The 27570-nt window shown below is 45.5% G+C and overlaps 1 protein-coding gene across 6 annotated transcripts in view; it reads right to left on the bottom strand.

The window, feature by feature from the left end:
- Positions 1-27570, bottom strand: part of LOC142879402 (CUB and sushi domain-containing protein 3-like) — a 194173-nt gene that overhangs the window by 45962 nt on the left and 120641 nt on the right. For 4 of the 6 annotated variants that reach the window (XR_012925297.1, XM_076012676.1, XM_076012677.1 and 1 more), the window contains 13 exons: positions 24475-24620; positions 23895-23975; positions 22336-22449; positions 16695-16883; positions 16141-16299; positions 14774-14962; positions 12055-12240; positions 11059-11253; positions 10009-10182; positions 8344-8517; positions 7533-7706; positions 5357-5542; positions 4212-4385 (listed from right to left, as the gene is read on the bottom strand). Coding sequence is in view for 5 of the 6 variants with exons in the window: in XM_076012676.1 (XP_075868791.1) it covers positions 4212-4385; positions 5357-5542; positions 7533-7706; positions 8344-8517; positions 10009-10182; positions 11059-11253; positions 12055-12240; positions 14774-14962; positions 16141-16299; positions 16695-16883; positions 22336-22449; positions 23895-23975; positions 24475-24620 (2141 nt within the window). In the remaining variant the exon portion in view is untranslated. The remainder of the gene's footprint in view (positions 1-4211; positions 4386-5356; positions 5543-7532; positions 7707-8343; positions 8518-10008; positions 10183-11058; positions 11254-12054; positions 12241-14773; positions 14963-16140; positions 16300-16694; positions 16884-22335; positions 22450-23894; positions 23976-24474; positions 24621-27570) is intronic. The other 2 variants (XM_076012678.1, XM_076012680.1) reach the window with 1 other exon arrangement.

Raw genomic sequence — 27570 nt, 5'->3', positions numbered from 1 at the left:
CAACTGTTGCCATGCCAGCAAAGCTGGAGGGTAAATTGACGTCGGAGCTTCTCTGGCTATAAAGGAAAAAACGAATAAAAAGGCAAGGCCAACGCCAGAAAGCAACCTAAAGAACGCAGGTTGACCTCGAACGCTTAATGTGCTTTTATTACCCCAAATTATCGCATGCAATTTTTTCCTCTGTAGGAACACAATGCGCTGCTTCAAAGTAACTAAAGACACTGTGCCCCCGGATAATTGCGTTTCCGTGTTGTCAATTTCTGGCAGGTAGGAAAAGGAAAAAAAAAAAAAAACGGGCACGCAGTTCCCGTGATGAGAAGCAGGAGAGACGATAAGGTCGGTGCCGCCGCACAACCGACGGTTTGTCGTGATGAGAAGCACAACAAAGCAGTCAAGATGGAGTCGATTGGACGTGTTTTTTTTTCTTTTTTTGCGGTTTGTCATTTTTTCTCTGGCAACAAGAAACAACCCAAGCCGATGAGAAAAGCAATTTGCATGAACAACAGCGGCGGCGTTGCAGCTGCTCCTTTTTCCATCCAGGGGGAAAAAAAATGAAATAAAAGTGACGGATGGAAAGGAAATTTTTTTAGGTTGGAATTACTGGGTTTGAGATGGTGTTCGCGGAGACGTGCGCACGTCCCCCCCGCGTCGCTCGCAGGGTGTCGGCTGCGGCTCTCTGTCAACACGGAGGCAAACAGCGGCGGCAATACTGGACCTGTTGACAAAGCCTGGCTGCACAAACACTGAGCTCATAACTCCGACGCACATCTGCTCCAACGTGCACGCCCGGGGTTTGTCGGGTCAAGGCCTCGCAGCTGGAAATGATTGCTTTGTGTGTGTGTGTGTGTGTGTGTGAGTGTATGTGATTGGTTCTGATTGACATACAGTACCAGTACAGCCGCCCACCTCTCACACTGAATACATGCACTCGTTTGCGTCCCACACACTTTAAATGAAAAAAAAAACGCATTTGTTTGTCGATTTCCTGTCGGTGTGTTTGCGTGTGCGTGCGCACGTGCCCGTGTGTGTGTGCGCGCCTCACAGCAGCTGCCGGTGCTTCATTAGCCTCCCCCCGGTTAGGTGCGACGGCCCAGTTTGGCATGCACCGTGACAGCTATAATCTCGCTAATTGGAACGGTGCTGGATTCGGTTTGAATCTGAGTTAATGTCCGTTCGCCACGCTGCCCTTTTGTGCGGAAATAATAAGGCCTTCGACTGCGAGGCGCGACGGACGAGGGATAAAAAGGGTGGCGGGGGGCTTGGCGAGCATTTCGAAGGCCTCTCCCGCTAATTAACAAAAGGAGGGCTGATGAGAGGGAAGATGGACGCTGGGATGAGACTTGGGCCTCTGAGGGAAATGATGCTTTCACTTTTGCTAACGAGCCCTCTTTGAGAATTCAAAACACGCAATTTGTCGTGCTGACAGAGCCGTCCTAACACCCGCCTCCACCCACCTCCCGTCCCCCCAAAAGCCTAAAGTCGTTGCAGAGGAATTTCAAACATTGGGGGCACTCTTTCGGAAAGTTCAACACAAAGTCAGAGAAATTAGCGACGCTACGCCGGCTGCTGACACTTGCAGATTTTTTCCCCAGGGAGGAAATCGGGATAATCACGCCCCACACTCATTTGATTGGTTGTTTTATGTTTTTACTTTTCATTTCTGCTTTGTTAATCATTTGTCAATCATTATTTTCTATGGGGGGGGCAATCGGTGCGCCGCCATCTTGCCAGTCCGGTATCCAGTTCTTATTCTACATCCATGTGGTGCATGTAGCGCACTCGATGGCAAATCAGCAAGATCACCCAAAAGTAGAAAAGAGACCAATAAAAAGAGTTTTGGGTGTGGTTATCCCTATTTCCTACTAGAGAAAGAAATCTTGCGTGCAGTTGGTGGCTCAGAGAAGTGGCGCCACATAGGCATTGACGCACGCACTCTCGATCGTCTCAAACTCTCGAGGCGTTCGCAAGCACTTTGATTCCGTGGGACAGAAACTGAGCCACAGCTGCGTCGGGCTCTAATTTCCACACCGGCTGTGACAGATGCTCGCTGCCATGGGTGGGAATTCATCAAGCCTCTTAGCGATGAACAAATGATCAGCAAAAGGTGCCTCCTTTCCACGACAAAGTATCTGATTATAAAGCTAATCAGAAACACAGATTGGGGGCCGATCCTGCGTGGGAACGCTTGAACGGAATGGAGCGGCACGTTAAGCTGATTCCTGCCAGGCAGCCGCTGGGTCAAATCTTTATTAAATACCACACAAATTCTAAACTAAAGTTATCTCGTGATATTTCTAATGTAGATAAGATTATTAATTAATCATCTCAGACAAAAAAAACCCAACATAATTTCCACAAGTGGGTACGAGGAAACTGCGGCAAAGGATCGAAAGAATTCTCAGAGGCAAAAAACCTCATTTGTCTTTTTGTGCTACAGTTGATATGCATTTGCCACAATGATTTATTCTGTTGATATAACCCCAAAATCCATTGATACTATAACCATAAAGTTTTTTTGTTAGTATCCATCAAATGAGTGCTGGTCCTCAGGCAAATGGATGCATGTTATTTAAATCAATCTGCAATTTACTGCAAAATTATTCCTCCTCTGGTCACCCATTTAAAATTCCGCCAAGCTTTTGCTTTGTAACCACTTTAAAAAGTCGGGAACAAATTCCATTTAACCTCAATTAAACGTATTTACTGTCTAAAGGCAAGAGTTGATTCAGATTAGGTGTTGGACAAGTTTAATTAAACACACTTCATCAAGTTCGGTAAAGCTCAGATTAGTGCAGAGGTTATTAGCTGCTCCCCCTACCACCACCACCACCACCGGCCAGATAAAACAGAGGAGCAGAACTTGTGCTGATATGTGAACAAAAGAGACGGAGATAGTCGAAATAGAATCCACAATCCTCCTTCCTCATTTGTCATGACAGTGGGACGCTCATCAGCATAGCACAACAGCTAAATTGTCTTAATAAACATCAGGTGCCAAAACATGTCGGGAATATTAATTTTTCTGAGCCCTCGCACTGAAATCCGACGTCCCCCCCCCCCCCCGACCCCCCATCGGAGTCTGCCACTAGAATTTTTGATGTAAACACCGTTCTTCTTCTGTACGCACCAGATAATGGAGAAGTAAACAAAAAGGAATAATACCATGTCATTACGCTGCTTCCCCGCATTCAGTCAAATGAGAGCAATTTCATTGGCGGACAGATTTAGGCGCTGACGCACGTTTGCGAACTTACTACACAATACTGCTGACCTCCGGGCTGCCTTTCACGACGGGCAAATGTGGACAAAATAACTGAGCTGAGTCGAGCGAGAGGCTGCATTCTAAAGGCGAAAAACACATTCGTACCAGGCTTGTTGCGAACATTACTTCTGGGTCAGTGAGTTGAACAAACCAAGAGAACATTCAGTAAGGAGAATCCACTTAAATGGTCAGGAACGCTCAAGTGTGATGGGACGAAAGAGCAGAGGGGGAGCACAGGCTGGGGATGGTGGGCTGGAAGTTGGCAGTAGAAATGCTGGTTTCTGTTTTTTTTTTAAATTGTCAAAAAGAGAGTAAGCAGCTAACTCTCTATCCAGAGGATCCTGTTCAAACTTTCAGGGGTCTGTCGGTGGGTTATGTCAGTGGTGATTTTGCTCACTGCGCTGATTGTTTTTAATGCAGGAGGAAGCCTTTGTCTACCCGCAACTCATTCTCTGAGGTGCAGAGTCACAACTCCCAGCCCTGCAGGGTGATGATGGATCAAGTTCAATTTTGGGTTACTTTGTGATGAATCCAACAGCAGTGGAGATGAGACAGTAGACATGATGAAACAAATGTGAAAGAGGCCCGGGGTAAAAACACAGCCAGTTAAAGGTGGAAAGGACAGTGATAGAAGAAGAATAAAGAAATTTGAAATCTTTAAAAAAAATAAAAAAGAAATTCTACAATTTTTACACTTCAATTTAAGTGAGCTGGTTTGCCAGCAGAGATCTCTATTCCCGTGTGAACCTCGCATCCAAACTCCAGCTACGAATACTTGAAGGCAAAATATGGAGGTGAAACGGTAAAGCTTTCCCGACCATCACCTTGGATTCCCTACGAAAAGAAAAAGGCCGGACCAAAACAAAGCACTATTATCTGCATCACGAAGAAGCTCGCGGTTGCGTGTCAGGCCGCCGCGAGCTCCCCATTTGCTTGTGTGTTTGGGCACCTGAGCAGTGGGGCAGCGGGGCGCTCCAGTGTCCACTCAGCTGACAGCTGAGTGATGAGTCTCCTATGAGCTGTCGCTCTCCGGAGCAGGAAAAGCGCACGGTGGAGCCGGAGGTGAACTTCTCGCCGCTCATGGCTGCGTGCGGAGGCGTGCCCGGGTGGCCGCAGTCCACCTCTGCGTGACAGGGAGACAAATGGGAAAATAAAGCCGCGCGTGCCTTTAAGGACCTTTTTTTTTCTTTCCAAGTTCGGCAGCAGATCCCTCCGTGTTCAGCGTCGCTAAAGACGTGCGCATCCGCGCGTACATCGTGCTGCTTATGAGGGCGGAATCTGGTTTTGGTGCATGCGGCGATGTTCCCCATCTACTTCATTAATTCACTCGACATAATGCACCGCCGCCGCTAAATCAGCTCGGTCTCATAACACAAAGAAAGGTTCCGTAAAAATTTCATAAAGCCAATTTCTTCACAGAGCCGCTGATGCCTGGAGCCATACATAAACATGCGAGACAGCCACTCCTGTGTATCTCTTTAATTACTATGCCCGTTTGAAAAAATAAACGCAGTGCATCATCTCTCTACCATGAAATTAAATGCTATCTGGGCCCGGCGTTAAAAAAAAATAATAAAAAAATGCAGACGTTCAGAAATAGGTCATTAGAGCCGCGCGCTTGTTGGCAACGTGGCTCAGAAATGCGTCGTGCGTCGAACCAGGTGTCACAAAGAAAACACCACAGGCTCGCGTTTGTAGTTTCCCAGAAAAAACACGTCAGCAACGGTCCGAACAACTGGTCCTAATTTTTCAATTGGCTACGGCAGCGCAGCACAACCTTAAGCCTTTGGGGCTTCCAGCGTCAGACGCTATTAGTTCCGGTGTTTGACAAATCGCGCCATCTAAACTGGAGAGGAAACGAGGACAAGAAGTTGCCGATTTTAATGAGGTCGGTACGGTTTCCCACTATTTATTTCAATTTTGTCATTCATTTCAGCACAAAAGAGCTTGGCTCTTTGAAAGAGGAACGGCTGAACAGTGGAGAGAAAGTAGAACCTTAAGAAGAAGACGTGCACTGATGTAATAATTATTATTTATATTATTTATTAATAACTATTATTATTATTATCTGTTAAAACATAAAAGAGGCTGTACCAATGCATTCTGGGAGAGGCTTGTCCCAGTGGCCTTCGGGCTGGCAGGTGAGCACCGATGAGCCAAACAGGTAATATCCCGGATTGCAGTCGTAGAAGACCACGCTGCCAAAGGTGAAGTTTCCGTGCTCAATCTTGCTCTCGCGGATGGAATTGGCAGGAATCCCAGGATCAGTGCAGTTCACAACTAAAGGAAAGGAGGAAAAGAAAGCAATGCCGTGATGCCGGTATTAATATTCAACGGAGGCAACCAGGGGGACAAGCAGACAACTAGAATGACTGCAGGCTCGGTTTCTTTGTCTTTCATAAAGACATCTTCAAGGTCACTTCTGAAATTCATCCAGTGAATTAAAAAAAAAAATGCCGATTGTAAAAAATGAAAAAGGAAAAAAGAAAAAAAAAGAAAAAAAACTTTCTCTTCTTGAAAAATTCTCCCTTAATATCTGGTCACTATTGTTTCAATGTGCAACAGAGAACATCTGAGTAAAACAGACGGTGGACCCAAAGTGTGCCATTTGCACATAAGTTCATCTATATAAATATTTGCATTGAAATCCTAATTTCCTTCTTCTGATCGCATCCATAAAAAAAAGAGAGACTGAAATTAAAGGCACATCTGTTGACACAAATTAAGCAGCATCATTGTAAAAGCAGCTTTTTTATTTATTTATTTATTTTTTTTTTTAAATGACACTTCCCAAAAAAAAGCAGCACCTACTGCAAACTAACAGAACTGTGTAATGACATTGGTTTACTGTGAGTGAGAAAAGGAAAAAAAGAAACAGACATCCTTTGTCAAGAGAGTTATGACAGTTAAATATGAATGCAGTCTTTTGATCTTTAACCAGGTCTGTCTCTGCGGTGCTATTCACAGTAATGGAAACTGTGCCTCCTCACATCTGCCTGCCAGCTAAATCCATGCCAAGAGGAGCTATTTTTAAATGGGCAAGAGCTGGCAAACCAAGCTGGAGTCGACATTTTCTCTCTCTTTTTTTTTTTAGCCTTTCTATTATTCTGCACAATACACTGTGTGCTTCCTTTTGAATTTCTGCGGGACAATCATCAAAACAACAACAAAAAATACAGAAAAATATAGTTTGCATGAAAAGGAAAAGTCACCTTTCGGATAACGCAAACATTTCTATCAAATGGTCGCAGAAAACAAAATTACTGACCAGTAAAAACACCACTAATGAGCCAAACCTGGGCAAACTAGATGGGACGCAGGCAAAAAATGAGCGGAGGAGTCGTACTCGGGTGCTGCCAGTTTGAGGTCTTCCAACACACACCAGACATTTTCCAACCGCATGGCTGCAAAACTCATTACAGCCCCAACCCTCTGGACAGACATGGACCAACGCATAGTGGCTTTCTTAGCATCAACAGTCATTTGAACACCACCTCTGTCCGTTCCGCCTGTGTGTCTGGGCCTAAGCACGGAACCATTCATTTGCTGCTGATTTGTGAGGGCTGATGATAGGAGCGGCTGCTGATGAATCCCCGGGGTCATCAGCTCCGGATCCTTGACACGTTACACAACACTTGCGTACACGCCTCTTTAGTCTGCTGCAGCAGTTTGGTTGGCTCCCACTTCTGATCACTGGCGGCATAATATTCCACTAGTGGGCAGCCCCATTTCCAGGGGAGGATTGCAAACGCTGTGATTTGCATCTCTTTCCATCAATATTCCAACACCTTCAGTAGTAATGATGAAGGAAGAAGTTCTTTTTTTTTGGCAATCCAGCTTGCAGATGGATATTCATATGCATGAAACTATGAGACTTCCAAATTCTTGTTTTGCATTGTTGCATTGTGGGCATATACATCTTTTTGATAGTTTGGCTCGGCTCTCGCTGCCAATCACAATTTCTGACCAATCGGTGAGTGAACTCGTTAAATTGAAGACCAGTACGGACATTACACCTGTGTTGTATCGCGCTCCAGTTGCTTGGTTATTGTGCCATGAAAGGGGTTAACCAGAAATTAACATGCTGAGAAGACTGATTTCGCCCCCTAGTGTTGGGGAGGAGGACATCATTTGATTTTCTCGGCTGCGTGTAAACTGGAACAAGGAGAGAATTCCGATTAGACGAGAAAACCGAATTTTGAGCATCGCTCGATTAAGTTGAGCATGTCAACGTAGTCACTGTAGCCCTTCTGCTGGGGCTGGAGCCTACCTCTGCAGGTGGGGGGCTGCTGGCTCCACTGGCGGGTGGCCTGGCACTGGGCGGTGGACGGCCCTTCCAAAGTGTAGCCTTTGTTGCAGGTGAAGCGCACCACGTCGTTGTAGTTGAAGCCGTCGCCCGTGGTGCGTCCGTAGATGGGGCTGCCGGGGTGGCCGCAGGTGACGGCTGAGGGGCGGCGCGCACAGGACGAGGAGGCGGCGACAGTACAGCGGAGGATGAAAGGCAGAGAAAGGGAAGGTTGCGATGAAAAGGAAGGGTAGCGACAGGGGGTGGAGGGGCGCGAAAATGAGAGTCCCAGAGGGTCGAGGAAGGGGATGAAAATTCAATAACAATGATCAATAGGTGGCACGCAGTGAGGCCCATCATAGGAATATCATTATCATACAATTAACCTCAGAGGACAAAGGGGGAATTAGAAATGAAGACGGGATTGATTAGGGAAGGATAGGCGGCACATTAATGGATGAATGGGGGGGGGGACTGAGCGTCACATTATATGGATATATCACTAATCAACATCAGTGCTTCTGAGGCCAAGTAAGCAGTGGCTGCTGGCAGCCGGGAAGTGGTTGAAGGAATTATTAAATGCATAATAATGCTGAAACTATTCAAGCAATCACCATTTATTTAAAAGTTCCTGACACATGCGCCTTGACGTCATGCATATAAAGGGTGAGCAATCAATCAAGAATTCCTTGAAATGCAACCTCAGAAGAAAAAAAAAAGTATTTTTAATAATGGGTCAGAGTGACACTCAGCATTGATCGACATGCAGCCCAGGAGGAAGTTGCGCATTACTCACAGATGCACACTGGGAGAAGTCCCGACCAGCTGTGGTCCTGCTGGCAGATTCGCACCGAGGAGCCGATCAGCTTGAATCCTGGGTTGCACTGGTAGACGACCGTGTCTCGATAGCCAAAGTTCTCCCCGACCACCTGCCCATTAACAATTTGCTCCGGGAGACCGCAGTGACCCGCTGCGTGAGGACAGAGGGGGGAAAAAAAACATGAATAGGGCCGATGTAAACCTGTTTTATTAATGAACGCTGTGCATTGTTTATCCGGGCTGCCCGGATTCTCTGAATGTCTTCAGAGAAGCGGCTGCGACATGACGGAGACCCCACACTCAGTGACTCTCACAGGACATGGCATTCATTACACTGCGCTGCCAGAACGAATACTGTCATGGTCCGATTTATTTTTTTTGGTACATTCCAAATCACAACTCAGTCAATAATTCATACGGTGCAAGATTCAAGTTTAACTTTCCACTGTCTGCCCAGATAGACAGCTGGCACTGGCACTTGCTGAACTAATGGATGCTAGTTTCTGCGAGGGCAGGAACACAATTTTGATTGCCTTATCAACTTTGAATAACTTTGCATTTTGACAACCGTATTATGAAATGAAATGAGAAAAGTGGCGATTTAAAACGCTGCGGAATTATAACACTGCCAAACAATATTAGCCGGCGTATTCATGAAACATATTGGATTTAGAAAACATTTTTTCAGCTCATTGTCTTCGAGTTATTTTTTTTCCAAACGTATATTAACTTGGACTTAGCACGTGGCGACGACGCTACTTTCTGCTCGTCTTGGGCGGCGGGTGACGCGGGCGAAGCTCCTCGAAAACTCAGTGTCGTCCCGTCGCCTCCCCAATGAAAGCCTTTCAGAAGGGGGAGGAATCTCGCCGAGATTTCCGCTGCCACTTAAAACCTGGTAAATTGCCACCGACTGCGAGTCTGATTTCCCCTAATTCATTAATTCACCCAGAAACTCGACCGAGCATTTTTATTATCACTCTCCAGTGGAGAGCAGCCAGATTGTGTGAAGATAGTGCTCAAGTAGGCGACAGTGCAAGAGGTCCTTGGCTGCGTTAACCCTGAGAGCACGTCGCCCTTCTTATCATAAACTGTGGCAGGCCGTGGCTTGGGGCAACGACACCGCAGGGTTGACGAACAGGCTCATCTGTCTGCGAGGGAAGTGGTGCAAGTAATTATCAATGTCTGGATTGTTTATTTTAGGTTTTTTTCCCCCCTCTGACAGAGTTGTTAAGAGTTGTAGCATGTTAATCTGCATCATCTCTTCCGGTTAACACATTATAACAATGGGTTAAACATTCTGCTGGAGCGGTTTATGACGTAATAAGCAATTGGACGATGCCGACTTGAAGAAATGCATCCGACATGCAAAGTTTTATTGAAAACTGACGAATAATTGAAGTGCTAGGTAAAAAAAATGATATTAAGCAGCATTGCTGCAGCATGTCAACAAAATGTCATTTCATTACATTGGCCGTAAAGGCTTCATTACAGAGCCAAAAAGCCGGCCCAAATATTTTCCTTCCAGCCATGGTGTCCTTGCTGCAATGGATCCAGTGTTTCTCCTGAGAGTTTGCCAGCGGGGTTGACCCGGGTCACAGCTGCCCCTTTAAAAAGTTAAAGAGAACATTCTGAGGCTGCTTACCCAGGCAGTGAGTCTCCATCCCACTCCAAAGGCCGGACAGGAGGCATTCCCGGACCGTGGAGCCGCTCAGAACGTAGCCGGGGTTGCAGCTGAAAATGGCCGATGCGCCGAAGGTGGTTTGGGTCCCAATTTTCTTCCCATTAGGAGGAGTGGGAAGATCGCTACAGGAAATGACTGCAATATATAAAAAAAAAATGTGGGGGAGGTGGGAGGGAGGGAATGGTAGAACACCAGGGAGTGAAAGAGAAAGAGCGAGAGGGAGCGACGCATTAGAGGCGGCTAATGTCCTCCGAGCCAGTCGCTCGATGGCCGTCCGAGTGACCCTGCGCGCAATAAGACGCTAGGCGGCTGGTTTTCGCGTGGGAGGATAATAGTGGCATCGGCCCTGTGTGCAGGCATCCTTCATCATGTTGCCTTGCATCTTCTTTCGCCATTACGCTACCTACTCAGCACATTTATATCTCAAAAAGCAGTTCCCAAGGCGGCGCAGAAAAACTCAATCCTTCCCTCCCTCATGATAATGTATAAATGTATATATATATATATATATATATATATATATATATTTATATATGTGCATACATATATTCTGTATGCAGGGAGACTGGAAAGGCTAAATGGCACACACATCAGGCGCTGAGCTGCTGATAAAGTCAGCCACAAAAAATAGATTGTAATTTTTCCACCAATGTATCTGCACCGGCCGCAGGGTGAGGCAGGTTTTTTTCCCCCAGTCTGTGGCAAATGTTGTTAAACTTCTTTCAATTGGATCTTTCCTGGAAAGCTAATGAAGCAGACCGGCAGGGTGTTCTGTGCTTGTCTGGCTCGGTGAAAACAACAGCTGGACAGGAATCAAGTCGCCAGTCTGTGTGTGATGGGGAAAATACAGTTGCTCTTTAGCCTCTAAAAAGCAACAATTTTCAAATACAGGCTGGGATCCTCAGCGAGGACAAAATTACACAAAAGTAATGTGAATTTAGAAATTGGGCTCAAACATACAAAAATGCTCCGTTTCCTTTTTTTGGTGGCTGCAGTAAAAAAGTCTCTTACTCTTGCAGCGAGGCCTCTCGTTCCTCCAGCTCCACACGCCATTGGCCAGGCACTGAATATGGGCGGGGCCGACACGGTAGTATCCAGGATTGCAAGTGAAGATGATCCGAGTACCGAACTCATAGTGCGAACCGTTGACAATCTTCCATTTCCCGTGGTCCAGAGAGAAGGAGCTCAGACTGGGACACATAATGACTGTGGAGCGGGAGCAAAATGGGAAGACAGGATTTTGGATTATCAAAATGACTTCAACTTCTCCTCTTTGTCCCTTGTGCACAATGCTTAGTCAAAAGCCATATCAAATAACAGAGCAACAGTTTGAAAAATTGTTACAAGGAATAGATTTTTTTCATTTTAAAAAGAAAATGGCAATGTTTGCATTTAACACATACACTACTCACAAATGACTTGCACTTTTGATGAAATATCACTGTGGTATTAACTATAAAATTCACCAGAAAGCCCGCTATCCCCGCTCGGAGCTGTGTGTTCTCCATCAGTAAAACTGACATGCACTGAAACAAATGAGTTTCAAATCCAACACAGTTTTCCTTTTTTTTCCCCGCCGAAGAGCACACCGCCAGATGGGAACAACAGCGGTCCTCAGTAGTAAACAAGGTTGTCAATCAATGGTCACAATGACTGGGAGACTTGGGCAGCAGCACTGGCACGTACAACCAACCAACTCACCCCACTTTTCCTCAAGACTCTTCTGTTTTTCCTTTTGATCTGTCTGTCTCATTATCAACGACCAAACATCAAGTGTGCTACTTGATTTCTTTTGAGACTCCAGTGAAGCCTCGCAAAATCTATTAATTGCGAGCCTGCTTCCCAAGTGTTTCTTAACCGACTTTTTCCTTCCTCCTAAAAGAACTAAAACAACAAAATCGCACTGGTTCTCGTCAACATCTTTTCCTCACTTGAACCCACTCTTGTACTGTTACACAGTTTTCCTAGATCACTCCCCCACCCTCCTTCTCCTCCTCAGTTTCTCACCGCTGCATCTGGGTATCTTGTTGTGGTTGCTCCAGGTGCCGTCTGGCTGGCAGACTGTGGTCGTCAGCTCTTTGGAGGAGAGCCGATAGCCGCTGTTGCAGAAGTAGGTCACCCGTGTGCCGACGGAGTAATCAGTGGCGAGCACACCTCCGTTGACGGGCGCGCTCGGCACGCCGCACGACACAGCTGCAGGTGGTGAAAAAGACAATTGTTGACACACGTTCATGGGCAGCGCGAACCGCGCGCTGCTTGGGATCGGTGAGAACCGATAGTGGGTGAAACACTGGAGTGGCTGCGATCGATCGGAGGCGGTCGACGGCCGTTGCGGGCGAAAGCGCACACGAGGACGGCCCGTTTCACACGGCCGGTCTGAAACGCAAACTCTGACTTTTTAGGAGGAAAAAGACAAATCCAAAGGGAACAAATCGGTCAAGCTTGAAAATGATGCCAACAGACATCAGGTGTAATTTATTGCTCTTATTACCGCCGGATTCAGTTGAGCTCAGCAGGAGCAGCGGGGTTGTGCGCTTGAGCTAAAACAGCATTATCAAGCGTTTTATATATTATAAGCCATTAATAATGACCTGAGATAAAGCTGTGCCCTGTAGAATGCAAAACAGATGTTCCATCACCAACGAACGGTTTCACATTTCAATCAACGCCACCGTATAAACCATTTGTGCTTGCATGAATACTTAACCAAACAGGAAGAACGTGCTCACTCAAAGATTAAAAAATATTGAGGCGCTTGGCCAATGATGAAAATCAAACACACACCACCGTGTGGCATCAAGGAATCAGGACTCAGGAGCAGCAGGCAAAGTAAACATAGATATACATCACATAGAACAACATCAAAGGAGAAATTCAATGCCTAAATTAGAACAAATTAACAATAAATAGCATGAGAAAAAGTAGATATTCCCTAAATCAAACACAAAAACTACAAGATATTCTTACGAAGTAGGTGGTGCAGTGAAAATAAAGAACCACTGGTCATTGAGTATCTTATGGAGAGTCTCTATGAGAGACAGACTATTAGAAGAAGACTCTGTCGAAACCGGTCTGTGTTAGTCTGTTGGACATTGAGTAAAAAGATGTTGGAAGGACACAGAGTGTGGCCGGCTCCTTTAAATACTTCTCATGCTACGCCAGGGCTTTCAGTGTATGACGTATTTGGATTTATATAGAATACGCAGGCTGTGGTGGTGGCCGGAGTTGAGGGCAATGACTCATACACACACGCGCACATCCAGCTCAACCTGTGGTGGTTCAGCAATGTATTGAGGTTTCAAGGGAGAAAGTGTGAAGTAAATGTTGACTCGTAATAGTACTACTACTAGATGCATTTGTAGTAGATAATATAATAGCACATGTATTGTAGTAGCAACATATCTGAACTTCCATGCAAACATCAATCATTACTTCAGTCACTTTGATGTATTTCATGCAAGAAGACATAGTTTGTTACTTTAAATCCAATAGTGTCGCTCGTTTGAAGGACAGGAATCTTGACTTTTCCGCCCATATGACGCGACAACTCAATCCAACAGGAATAAGAACGCATAGACACCTTGTCTTCACAAGCACTAGATGTAGGTCAACACTCCATCCGCAGCAGGGAGCAGACAGCGAGTTCGGGCTTTTGAGCCGCAAGGTGTTTATCATTAAAACCGCATCTGCAGGGCAAAGCTAAATGAGAATACCTAAGCACACACACACACACACACACACACACACACACACACACACACACACACACACACACACACACACACACACACACACACACCGTGAGGTGGGCGAGCAATGTTAAAGGCAAAACAGCGCCACATCAAAAGGTGGAGATCCGGGGAGTGTAGCCTGGGGCGATCACACCGGCGCTCGCCGTGCGAAGAGAGACTCGTCCGTGTGCTGCGCTGCCGACAGAACGGACGCCGGCCGCAAAAGTCAAAACTTTTCTCCAAAGGGAGCCGCTGGAAAGTTGGAAGAGTGACGAGCGGAAAAGGTCAGTGGGCCTGAAAAATTACTTTAGGTCAGTGCTCTTCTCCAAAGGTGCATGAGTAAGGCGGGCGGATCAACACGCCCGACGTTCCCGCGGTATCATGCGATGGGAGTCGCTGTGGGAAATTTCTGCTTTCCCAAGGAATGCAGCTGCACGGCATCCGTGTCGCTGAATTTGGTCAGCTGCGGCTCAGTTAAGTGATCGCGTCTGTAAATTTGCCGGCAGTTAGAAAAGTGACGAAAGGAGGAAAAGGCTTCTGAGTGATTTTTAAGCACATCACATAGTTTGACTCTAGCGTATTATGAAAGATGCGACTGAGCTCGCCATCTGTTGCTTTTCTGCCGCTGTGCAAGTGAGTGCATGAAATCATGCAAAGGCGTAAATACCCACATGTCGCAAAAAAACCCCTCCAAACTCAATTAATTGAGAGAGACCCGACTGGAGCAGACAGTGCATACTAATTCCAAGTTAGCCAAAAGTAATTTAACGAAGTAGGAATTGACAGACGGGGGGGAAGGGATTGATTTCTGTTTCCTTTCCACCTGACTGGGCGCCGGCTCTCAATCAGACTGATTTAGATGACTTGCCAACATGGCAGCAGAGGAATCTGTGCTTCCTTTCGGCTGATTGTAGAGAAGAAGAAAGAGCGCAAGACTTAAAGAGGCGTGCCACGGCCGGAGATTTAAAAGAAAAAAAAAAAAAGGACTTCCTCACCCTGGCAGGCAGGCACCGGGGCGTCCCAGGTGTAATAGCCGTGGGCGGTCTTCTTGCACACTGCTGTGCCTTTCCCAATCAGCTTGTAGCCCCTGTCGCAGGCCCAGCGCACCACGCTGTTCAGGTGACCCCCGGTCTGGCTCACCACAAAGCCGTGTTGCGGGGAGTCTGGGGTGCTGCAGTACATGGCTGAAAGAGACCAAGAGAATGAAGGCGAGGGAGGGGGGAGCATGATGAGACGTGAGAGAGAGGGAGAGAGAGAAAGTGAGAGAGAGACATGGTGAGGACACAGTCTGGAGAGGGAAGAGGGCGGCGCACACATAAAAGCAGAAGGGGAATAATAGGAAAGGACGACAGGCTTCCAAAAGCGTCTTTTTATCTTTTATTTCTGGTGTAAATGCAGAAAGGTAATGAAAGAGCAAAGTCCCATCTATGATGTGCTCGGGCTGCGCGACGAACAGCAAGGTACGTCCTAAATATGGCACTTTATCGCTCCTTTGAGTCACCGTGGATAGGCAGACAGACACACACACTGCTTATTGTTGCATCCTCCATCGTTAGTACCAAAGCCTCCCTTCCCGACCGGGCTGAATACAAATAAGGCAAATCTGATTTTGGGATCATGAGCGGCAAGTGGCTGACGGGACAGGAAACCTGAGAAAGGGGCCGCATGCGTCGCCAATACTTGTCACAACATGCCTCGGGAAGCGGCGTGCGACTGGGAAAGAGCCGGGGCTTTGGGACGAACAGACACACTTTGGAAGCTGAGCTCCTGCTCAAGTCAATCAAGTGAAGTGGGTGGGCGGGTTCGTTACAAAATTTATCCCCCCAGCTTGCTTTCACAGTGACATTCTCCTGTATTAAATATAATAAAAGGGACACGGCATGAAAAATGCAGCCCTTTTGTGCCTTTTTTCATTATTATTGATGCATTTCAAATGGGATGAGATTCCCCGTGTTGCTCTTGCTTTGCACCACTTGCTTTATTAAAGAGCCAATTAAGAATTTAAAACTTTTCAAAAACAGAGTCAAAATGTGAAATCCGAGCAGTCGTTTTCTCCTTGCCTCCTGTTTTTTTGAGGTGCAAAAAAAAAAAAAAAAAAAAAGGTCCTTGTTTGACATCTTGTTATACAAAATAACCAAACTATAAAGCAAACAAGTCATAATCCCAAGCACACTGTGATAAAATCATGGGGGTCACACGGCAGCAGCAGCGCTACCAAAAAGATAACTGTTGTCTGAGTTTTCTCCTTATTACCAGTTTAATTAAACCCATGATTTAAACCCATGATTTTTATCACTTCTCTGGATTTTTCATTCAAGTAGCATCAGAAGAAGGAGAATATTGTGATAAGCTGGATACATACTTTGATACTCACCCACGTATCTGATGTTGAAGCCTCGTCTGTTGGTGCCGTGGTCGGACGACCAGCGCAGCAGGAGCTGGTGGCCTGTGGTGGTCATGCTGAAGGGTGTTTCTATGTCGCCGCTGAGCGACGCCATGCTCTGGCTGTAAATGTTTGGACCTGGACACACAGACAGGCACACAGTTTGCAAATGTATATGTCACGGCAAAAACGGGAATACATGCAGACAAGTGCGAGTGGATGTAAATGCAAGTAGGGAAATATGAAACACATGGCTGAAATAACTGTCTAAATGTGGGACATAACGACAAGAACATAATAAGATACATTAAGGAAATCCTGTAGGTTACTGCAGTTTCTAGCGTATTTTGTGGCAACAAATTAGTATTTTGTTTTAACAGATTAGTATTTGGTGGTGATGAATTAAAAATTTAGTAGGAAAAAAATATATTTTGTGGGGACCAATTAGTATTTTGTGGGTTAGTGCACGTTATATCTATATTGTGTACGTCAAGGGTTTTATTTTTAAGCTTAGCTTCAACTTTTGCGCCTACCATCGAATATTTCCAAGATGTCAAACTCCTTCTCGGTCTGGAAAACTTCAAAGTGCAACGTGATGTTGTAACCCTTCTCCACGTTGATGAGCCAGGAGCACATCTGGAGGTTGGGGTAGTTGTCAGGGTAGCCTGGACTCAAAATCACCCCCGTCGAGTCGAAACGCACCTCGTGGGCCGGACACTGGACTGTTGAGAGAGAGAGAAAGAGAGAGAGAGAGAGAGAGTGTGTGCGAGCGAGAGAGAGAGAGAGAGAGAGAGAGAGAGAGAGAGAGAGAAGGAAAAAGAGAGAGAGCGAGAGAGCAGACAGGGAGCCACAAAAGAGCGTCAGAAGAGGACAAAAGGCCCGAGGAGAGACGAGGTGGCGGTGGTGGTGGTGGTGGTGGTGGGGGAGGGAGAGAGGGAGGGAGGGAGGGAGCGAAAAAGAAAGCCAGGGGAGGCAGACAGAGAGGAACAAGGCAGGGAGTAGCAGACAGAATTAGTGAAAGCAGCCGGATGAGGTGAGTTGAGGGGACAGCCTTTCTTTGCCTCACCTCGGCGCTCTGACAGCAGAAATTACATTGGGAAAAAATAACTAGCCCTGAGACAATTACATTTCAGCCAGACCACGACTGCACCTGAGGGCTGAGCTGGTGAGTGTGCAGTCTTACACCCCTCCGCCCCCGCCCCTCCCCTCCAGCCCCCGCCTCCCCCACGATATCAATCTATCAAATAATAAAAATCACGAGGTGTGACAGCTTACTTTGTGCGAAAAATAGGTGTGTGTGTGTGTGTGTGTGTGTGTAAGGCTTTTGTGCCTTTGTCTGTGCATGCGTGCGTGCGTGCGTGCTTCAACTCGGAGCATTCTTTTCATTTCCTAGAGACTGGTGGGTCTCGCTCCCATCTTTTCTTTTGTGCTCCAAGCACAACTTTTCTTCCTTGGAGCCGCTAGTGAAGAAACATGACGCATATAAAAGGTTAATGCGAACAAGTGTTGGAGATAAAAAGGTCACCCAGAACAGTTGGACGCAGATCAAGGCAAGAAAAATGTGGAGGGAGGAGAGTCATACGTCCAGGAAACAGACTGTGGCTGCAAGGTATGTGCAGATTATGATTTATTTTTAACTTGTGGTTTGAGTATTAAAAAACATCCTCCCAAACACATCTCTACTGCAACAACCTCGGCAACCTCTGAGACTTTTAATTAGTAAAAGCACAAATGCATGTGAGTGAAGGCGCAGGAAATCGATATATTCATCACAGGAGCAACTGTGACTTTTCAACATAATGTATCACAGTGCCTTCAGCAGGGGGAACACAATCAATAACTTCCAGTTCATAATTTCCTGAACAGCCTATTTGTGTTTAGTGTCCATCAAGGATGTGGAACATTTTGATTTATTCCCAAACACAACTGCTGCACCGTCAAAGCAACAGCCTGGACGTTGTCTAAAAGTTTTGTGCGACAGGTCGTCCACCACAGATCTGCTTTTGGAGATCAGATACAGATTCTGGTATTTTGAGATGAAAACTATGTATATATATATATATATATATATATATACATATATATATATATATATATATATATATATATATATATATATATATATATATATATATACACACATATATATATATATATATATATATATATATATGTGTATATATATATATTCTGACAAGACTGCAACACACGGAGCTATATATACAGTAAATGGTTGTTATGGTTGTCAACAATTACATGTTTGGTAAGAGATTGTTGCCAGGCAACATGCTCAAGTCTCTCCAGCGAGCGCAGCACTGCCTCCGTCTCCCGATCGAGGAGCACGGTTTCAAAAGCAAATCAGGAGAGGATCAAGATGGTTTAAGGGTCAACATTGCAATGTTTTATTGAAGTGTTTCTCAATATATTTTGTATAGAATCCACAAAATGCCAACAGAATAAGACTGAGGCTCACAGTGTATTGAAATAGTTAGGGATGTCCGATACTGACTTTTTGCCGATATCCAATAAGCCGATACTGTCCAAACGCTTAATTTCCAATTCCGATAACAACCAATATCGAAATATGCAGGCGTTTTTCTCAGAACAAATGTTTTTATGCGTTTTTCTCAAAACTAATGTTAGGTCACATCACATATCTCTTGTCGTGGAGCCTCCATGCTTATTCATGCATGTTTGGCAATACCCAGCGTTATCGGGGTTTCATTATCGGAGGAAAAACCGATAACAATATATCGGGCCGATGTTATGGGACATCCCTAGACATGGTGATTTGGCTGCAGTGCAACAGTGGATCGCTGCACTGTGGTGTGTCAAAATAGAGTGCAAACATTTAAAATGTGAATAATGACAATGGAAAATGTAAAATTTTTCACAATGGTACTATTGGTAACAACTTATTGCTCAACATGTTCGCATTAACACTATGTAATAATTCTTGAACGAAAACTTACAGAAACGTTTTGAAGAATTAAATCTGAACAGAAACTGTTCAGAACGTTTGTGGGGGGAAAACTCGGAAAAAAAACCTCAGAGGGGTGTTTACGTTGAGGTGAAAAGAATTTAGCTTTTTGTGCCAAACCTCACTGTGGCAAACTGAGCGAGCAAACACATCTGTCAACTCAACTGTGGCCCTGCTGTCACTTGATCAAAGCCACAGCATAACCTCGCTTATAGGTTTTCATTAAGACAGAGGCTGGGAGAAATAACTCTGAGTGCCTGCCACAGCATTTGGGAGGGAAAAGGCATCGCCAGCCAAGGACATCTCAGACTCTTATCTCTCCAGCAGGAAATGATGAACAAAAAGGCAGACAGAAAACACAACACAAGTCTTTGTTCCTGGCTGCCAGCCTTCACAGGCTAACTGTAGTGGTTTTTAGCATGTGAAGATCAGGTCAACTCAAATTAAGTTCAACTTTACATTTCCCAAGGAGAGCAATTAGCTTTCCGCTCGCTGTGGCCCAAGGACATAACCTAGCCAGCAGAGAGGAACGGAATGAATTCTTGAATGTGAAAAATAAAGTGATTCCTGAAAATGTAAAACAGTGAGATGCTGCACGGAGCAGGACAGCCGCTGTGTGAACTGCAAGATCAAGGCAAGTTTAAGAAGGGGGCAGGGCGGAAAAAATAAAACAAAACTGCTGAAGGATGGAGGTGGTTTGTGATCCACTGGCACACTTTAAGATACCAAACTCAGCCCATTCCCTAGAGAATTTTTTATTTTTTGTTTTAAACTGAGATGTAGGTTTCTTTTTTTTTCCTGAACTAGATTTGGACAACCTTCAATGAGAAACTTAATTGTTCTGTTTGCTTAATCATAGCTGATAAGTATTTAGTAGGGATGGGCGATATAAGTGATTTTTGAGGTTGACTACTCAGGCCAATTAGAGTTGATTAATCATGATGTCATTATTATAATATGCACTTCAGTCAGGGCATAAGAATAAAAATAACAATAATTGTGATAACAAATAAAGAAAAACTCTCCAAGTGAGGTGTAGCTGAGCAAGAAATAAAGTTTTATTGTTCCAAACTACGGCCCGAGGGCCATATCGGCCCATTATGGTTGTTACTCCAACCCGACAAACTTGAGGGAATTATATAAATAGTGAGTAAGTCATAAAGTAGCTGTATTTCATCCATGTTTTCAACGTTTTAAGAGTCATTTCAATAAAGAGCTAAATACGGTGGGGCTTCAAGGACGCATTTTGTTGTTACTTTTAGTTCATTTTCAGTTGGCATTAATGCTACATACAATAGGTTTTCTGCATATCCCTCATACACATGTATAAGCCCCTCCGTCATATTTTAGAGCCCATTGTCAAAAAGTTTGCCCACCCCTGTTCTAAACCCCTCAGACTTTAGATAATAATAAAAAAAAAAAAATCAAATAATGTGTTGAGTTGAGTTATATTTGAGTGCACGTTGAAACAAAGGTTTGAAAAACATATGTATATTTTACAAGCATAATTAGATGGTAATGTGCAGTATTCTGACTACCGGTAATCGATAAGCAGTTAAAAAATGCTCAGTTTTGCCTTTGGCGAAAACTGATGCTTTGTATTTCATTTCCCCACGTTTGAAATGGGACAGAAGCAATGCAAGGTGATGCACCTGGCCGGACGTCACTATCAGTGCTCAGAGATAAACTCAAGTCAAGATTTTTTCTGCAAGTGCAAAAACTGCACATTCAATCAGAAAAGTACGACCAATGTGTATTTCTTCTCTGTATGAAAAATTATAAAAACTTTATAAATTTATAAAAACTTGAGACATGAACTTCACGCCAGCAGAAGCGGGTTGACCTTGGCTGAGCCCAGCAGTTAAGTGATATCAAATTTCACTTTCCTCTAAAGTCACTTCAATGCATCCTCTGGCGCATTGGAAGCTTGCAATTATATATATACTGCTCTCTAACTTGCTCACTTTCATGCAAACAAACTATGCTTTGGGAAGCTTCCAGTTCAGTTCCAACAATGTCAGGTTCAGTATGGCCCGTGGCGACGCACATTTTTATAAACTGCTGTCCGCCACGTTTCTTCAACAATGTGATCCAGTTTTTTCCACTGGCCGCGCTTCAGACAGCAAGCGCATTAGCTTCCAGACTCTGACTCACCAGTCACGTCCCTCAACTAAATCCTTACCAACACTTTTTGAGGCTTCGCTTGAAGTCGTTTCCCTTAACTGACAGTAAATTGGCCCAATTCTGTGTCAAAGGGGGTCACTACAAAGACATCAAGCACAATGTCAAATTACGGCGGCGAGGAATGAGGGAAAGGATTACAAGTAATTCAGCTGTTTTGTGGACGTAGCCCGTGGCTTTTCTAATATCATGCTGTGCCGAGATCAAATGCCCTGTGGAGTTACTCGTAGTTTCTGGAGTTGAAAAGGGCCATGCTTATCAATACAAGGAGTGTTGACAGAGGACTTTGGAGGACTTCAAAGATGCCTGCTCAGCGGGAATGGGAGGATTCAGAGAGCTGCGGAGAAGAAGTGGCACAGTGGCCAGTATGATGACATTTGGTTTGTGGTCTAAACTAAATGCCTGAATCAGGAAAAAAAAATATCTCCTTCACTTTAGTACTTGTTCAAAAACATGCTAATCCTGTGAATCACGACAGGTCGGAACGCATTTTGTTCCATCAAACATGTGAGATGAAGTGAGAAGGTTACAAGTAAACATCTCTTTTGAAAGTGCAACTGCAAAACCATAATAGACATGCGTTATTCCACCCAGACCTGTTGAGGAGAAACACTTGGTAGTTGGAACACTTGGAAACACAGGGAAGTGTTTACTTAACGGATCCGTGGCTGAAAAGTGTTTTGGGAAGGAAGAAAGTTCTTCAGCCGGTGGAATTCCAACTGTGCAAGTCTTGATAATTCAAATCAGATGGGCTGTTTTGCCACCGGGAAGCTTGCTGGAGGAGACCCTGCTGCCTGTCTGTTAAATGATGCATCAGGAGTAGATGCTGCTATCTCCAACCAACCTGGGCAGTGCTGCATCCACACACACAAGCAAAGCGCAACACAAACGCGCACATGGCCGAGGCGCTGCGGTGGTACTACATGACAAATCGGAGCACAAAAACAGTTATGAAAGGCACACGGGCGGGCGGGGGAACACAAACGTCGATGTGCACGGAGAACAAAACCAACCTTGACAGACAGGTGGGGGTCCATCCATCTGCAGCCGCTCTCCGAGTCGACAGGTCAGAATCTCACTGCCCACCAAGGTGAAGCCTGGCAGACACGAGTACCGGATGATGTCCCCTGTTGAGTCATTTACACCCACGATCGCATCGGCAAACACAAACAGAAAGCAACGTTAGCGTCCGCCTTCCAAGCACACGGTCCTGAAAATACAATCAACACATTATCTAATGAAGATTGACATCCGGCCGGCTGGTCGGGTCGCTCAAGGCACAAGGCATTAACTTGCACATTAGGACTCGCGCACCAACGCAGCGTGCGCACATGCGCCTGCACGGTTCAAAGCGAGGTAGCCAGTGGCAAAATGAGTTCGACTTCCACAGACAGCTTTGTAGATGGCTAATTAGACCTGCCTTCAAACTAATAACCCAGCGCAGGGAACTTGAATGGATAAAGACTGCAAAGACATATGAAAAAAATATATAAGTCGGGCCGGGGGGCGGGGGGGCAGAAAGATGAGACAAAGACGAGAACAGTGTTATGCATTATCCAGTTGGAAAAAATTATTTTCAAACAGAAAATCTAAAGCTGGGGAAATCATTAATACATTTCACTGCGTCAACAGCCGCCGCAGGCCTCCGCTGTAATTAAACAGTGGGAATCCCCTGGTTTGATGCAAGGCTACGCCAGGCCGCCGAGCGCACCGCCACACGACCTGGGGGAGAGCTGTCGGGACCCAAGGCTGGGGAGAACCCGCACCTCCGTACCCGACCAGAGGAGGCGCAGGATCTGGGCTCTGCTGGGCTGATCTGAGGACCTCGCTAAACCATCCGAACAGTCGCCAGTGACAGGCGACACACACAAAGGGACTTCATCAATGTGAGCTTGTGATCCGTGCTTAATGGGAAGTCACACTTCATGGTAATAACTGCAAAAGAAAAATCTCCAATCCTCAACAACCAGTGGGGTTCGGTCCATAAATTAAGAAAAAAAACTTTGGTTCCGCAGTTGCTTCCCGCCACTGCCGGTTTGTGGGCGGAAATATGATGGAATCATCATTAAGTTGAGTTCTGGAGGGAGGACGGAGGCGAAGAACGTCTGAGTATCTCGCTCAGTGTGAATACCCTGGCATGGCTTCATCTTCGCCACTGGAGGAATCAAACTAGCAAGACTGGCTTCTATGATCTCAGGCGTTTTTCTAGCAACGCTCCAGGCCTCCCTCTCCTCTCCTGTGTCTCCTGTCGGCCAACTCAGTCCTTGACATCAGCCCTAGTTACCTCGAGGCAAACCCACATATTCAGAGAAGCCAACGGAAAAAAAATCTGCTAAAATCAGGATTCAATTCTGAAATTTCTAGAACCTAACAATAATTAACAGATTAAAGAAGACAACAAAGTCAAACAAAGTGAGAAGATGGCTAAAATAATAACGGATTCAAACTTCTGAGATGTCCGTTCCTATTCTTCGCTCCGACTTTGGGCTGCTGAAACAGGTTAGTCAAAGTGTGAGGCGCTGCATGCAAGGGGCCCTGCACACATAAACAAGTGAGATGAAATAAGACAAACCTATTTCAAACTCGTCATCATCGGTTAGAAGTGTGGCGTTGGCGACGGGAGGAGGAGGCTGACACGTCCTCAGCTGGTACGCTGCAGGGAAGACAGCAAACGTTAAAAAACCTCGAGCGCTTCATTTCAGCCGGCACTTCCTTTATGCTCCCATCACACTGGAACCCAATTAGCTCATAAATTCACACCTATCTCTGTTGATGATCGTCCAAAACCAATCGCCGATTTAGCTGATACGGGCAACATTTTATTATCAACCAGCTCTTTTTTCAGAGGGGCGTTTTAAAAGCGGAGACGATAAATAGGCAGAAGGCAGCATCCATCATTTGTCATTACGTGCAAATGGGAGGCAATATAATGGCCGAGGTGAGAGAGAGTGCAGAGAAAATGAGAGTAAGCACACGGTTACAGTTAAAATAAAGAAAAAGAAAATATAACAGCGTTTGCTATACAGGCGCTGTGCAGCGATCGGCCTGTTCTCTCGTTATCTCTGTCACGCCACAGCAACAAGAAGTGAAGATCGAATGCGGGGGCGCCAACAGCCTTGCCGTACAAGGTCCCTTATCAAAGGGGAGGTTACCGTAATAATGCAGCACGAAGAAGCCGCTGGTGCTGAAGTCGCTGTGGAACTTGATGAGGACCTGATTGGCGGTGGTGGATACGCCCTCTTGCGCCGAGGTGCCGCTGAATTGACCAACTTGAGGCGAGGCCTGGTCGGGTCCGTCCCTGATGAGGAAGGAGGATGAAGGTTAGGGGCGGATTAAGCAGTGAGAAGAGGGGAGGGGCCGAGCGCAGAGAGCACAAATGATGCATGAGGGAAACGCCAGTAATAGGGTGTCGGGATCAAAGAGCACCTCTTGTTACAGCTCAGTCATTTTAATGGAAGCAGTAGTTAGTCTCCAAGTATAAGATTTACAGGAAAGCATATACCTTCAGTGAGATTTGTTCTTTGCATTCCTCCCAGTCTGCAGGGAAGCAGTGGGCAGCTGCAGTTGCTGCGCGATCCCGAAGATTAAACAGAACAAAAGCTGCTTGCGATGCTCCAGACATTTCATTTTTCTCCTCTTGCATCTATTTATCTGTCTCATTTCATTTCATTTTTAATCTTTTTGCATTCAAAAAATCGACCTACGCCATGTTTGCCAAACACTGCTTTTGTGGCAAAGGTTTTTTTTCAACCTCCATGAATCAGAATTTCAAAATCTGTTTTACATTTAGTTGGTGTCACCACTGCCACAGTACAATTGGCTGGCTGAGGATAGGCTGAGACCAGGAATCATAGAATTGATTTGGAAAAAAAGATTTTGGAAACGTGCCATTATAAAAAAAAAGACTTGAAATCTTGAAATCCTACATCACAAGTCGAGCTGATCATCATAGTACACTCAGAACTAGCAGCTGTCTTCCCCACTAGGTAGCACTAGCAGTGAGCAGCTGGTAAGTCACAAGGGAGTGAGGTGTTCCAAGGTGCAGCCATGGATGGAGGGGAGAGAGACAAAACCGGCTCTTCAGGCTGAGTGGGAAAAAGACTTGAAGGCCTGTACAGCTTGAAGGCCTGTACAGCTCAAAAGTTTTGAGCGAAAAAAAACTTGTTTATATTGTTGGAAGTAGACCACAGGAATGAATTTATGAAATCTGGTAAGGGCTTTAATAGGGTCCCTTTAAGGTAGAAAACTACACAGTCTTGCCTTAAGTATCAATTAGTCTTAAAAAAATAATAATAAATAAATAAAAAAAGGGAGCAACCGTAAACATGAAACAGCATAATATAGTTTGGAAAATAACAAACTAGTTCCAAAAGTGAAGTTGGACATTTCCAGACAAAAGCAGCAGCAGTGAGCCGCCTCCGCGAGCTGGTGGCCATAAACGCTGCAAACAGATATCTGCAGGACCGCAGGGATGATGTGCCATTGCACAGCTCCACCTGAAAATCACGATCCCTGAGGAAACTCCCCTGTGGTGCCCCCTGCTGCATCAGAGCCACATCTGAGCGGGAGGGGGCCGAGGGCAGGCCCAAAAACACGTTCACCTAATCCGGCTTCCGTGTGTGAACCCCGGGGATCCCAGGGGAGCGCGAGGAGAGGGACTGAGGGCTGGAACCAACTGGAAGGATAAACCGCAAACACATGGCAACAAGCGCTTAGCGGTATAATGTGGATTTGGCAACTTGTAGAGATTTTCGACAGTGTGGCTTCAGGGGAAACTGTCTGGTGAACATTTTTGATTTTCACCGCTGCTGTGACGTCGTCGGGTGCGATTCACTTGTAACTCACTTACTATGCTGTCCGCGTAAATCACTTTGCCATCAACTTTTAGAGGATACTGACAATGTGACGACAGGTATCCCTATTACAAAGGACCTTTACCGTGAATATTTTCACCCCGAATAATAAAAAAAAAAAAAGATTGATGGATGCGGGGTCATAAAACAACTTGTCACCTGCAATCAGGCTTTTTACTAGAGGCCGTACATCGGCTGCTGCCGCTGTTGCTGCTGCTGCTGCTTGCCCGAGCACAGGTGCACCTCTATTATCATGAGCTTATCTTTCCCTCCCCTGTGGGAACATTTGCACCGTCTGCATATAAACCACTACCAACTCCAAACACATTGGGTGTAGCATGAAGGGCGATGCGAGGGAGGGGAGATGAATGTTCGAAGCAGCGCTCCACTGTTATATGACAAGAGAAAAAGTATTTCATTACCAGTACTTTAAGGGAGCCATGGGCTTATTCATTTTACTTGAATGATGCATGCTAAATGCTTTGTGTGTGTGTCTGTGGCTGTATGCGCACGTGTGTGTACTTTTAATATCCTATATATTAAAAAAAAAAAAGATTCTTATTACAGTTTCATTTCGGAGTGATCAGCAGAATGGGAGATGGCAGTCAGGCAGGGAAATGAAATGTTACCGTCAGGGGACATATTGTTTATGTGCCATTTCACTTGGAAACAGAGCTGCCAATCCGCCCCCCCCCCGGACCCCCACCAACCCAACCCCCCTGCTTTGAATTGGAGTCCCTCCCCCTCCTGGACGCTGAAGGGCCTTTCATCAACCATGTGGGAACCCCCCCCACCTTCGAGCGCCCGAGGCTCTCTCGACAAGAGAGGATCATCGAGGAGGTGACGCCAGGTGAAGAGAGAATTTGATGGAGAGACAGCTGCCAGAGTGTGTGAAGCGTGGCTAAAATGATTTAGCGATGAACAGTTTATTCATCATCTGGGGTTGAAGTGCCGCATCTTAAGGAGCGTCCCGCCCGACTCTCGGTGATGAGGTTTCATCACCCCTGCAAATATTTCTAGACGCTTCTTTGATGCTCGCCAGAGAGCGAGAGATGATGAAGAGTTCAGCCAATTTGTGCCTTGATGAAAGGTTTTGACAAGATGATAGTTTGTGGCAAACCAGTTCTTCTTTTCTTTTTTTAAATTATTTATTCATTTTTTGCCCTGTAGGTGAAAAAAAACCCATTCTATCACATTTAGAATCTAAAGGAATCAGTTACAGCAACACTGGGGTCAAGTGTTTGAGGGAGAGGATTCCAGGACACTTTTTAACGATAAGAATTTTCACTTAACCAGACTCACCAGGTGGAAGGTTTCTTAAATCCTTGGGCTTATCTTCCATATTCCCCCCATTTCAGTGCTGTTTTTAGCTCAATTATGAGAGCGAATGCTCCA

Source organism: Nelusetta ayraudi, unplaced genomic scaffold (assembly GCF_046127955.1).
Source record: "Nelusetta ayraudi isolate G7.1 ecotype Tasmania unplaced genomic scaffold, CSIRO-AGI_Nayr_v1 ptg000136l, whole genome shotgun sequence".
Classification (NCBI taxonomy): Eukaryota; Metazoa; Chordata; class Actinopteri; order Tetraodontiformes; family Monacanthidae; genus Nelusetta; species Nelusetta ayraudi.
Note: the sequence above shows the minus strand (reverse complement) of the source record. Positions and strands in the feature narration are given on the sequence as shown.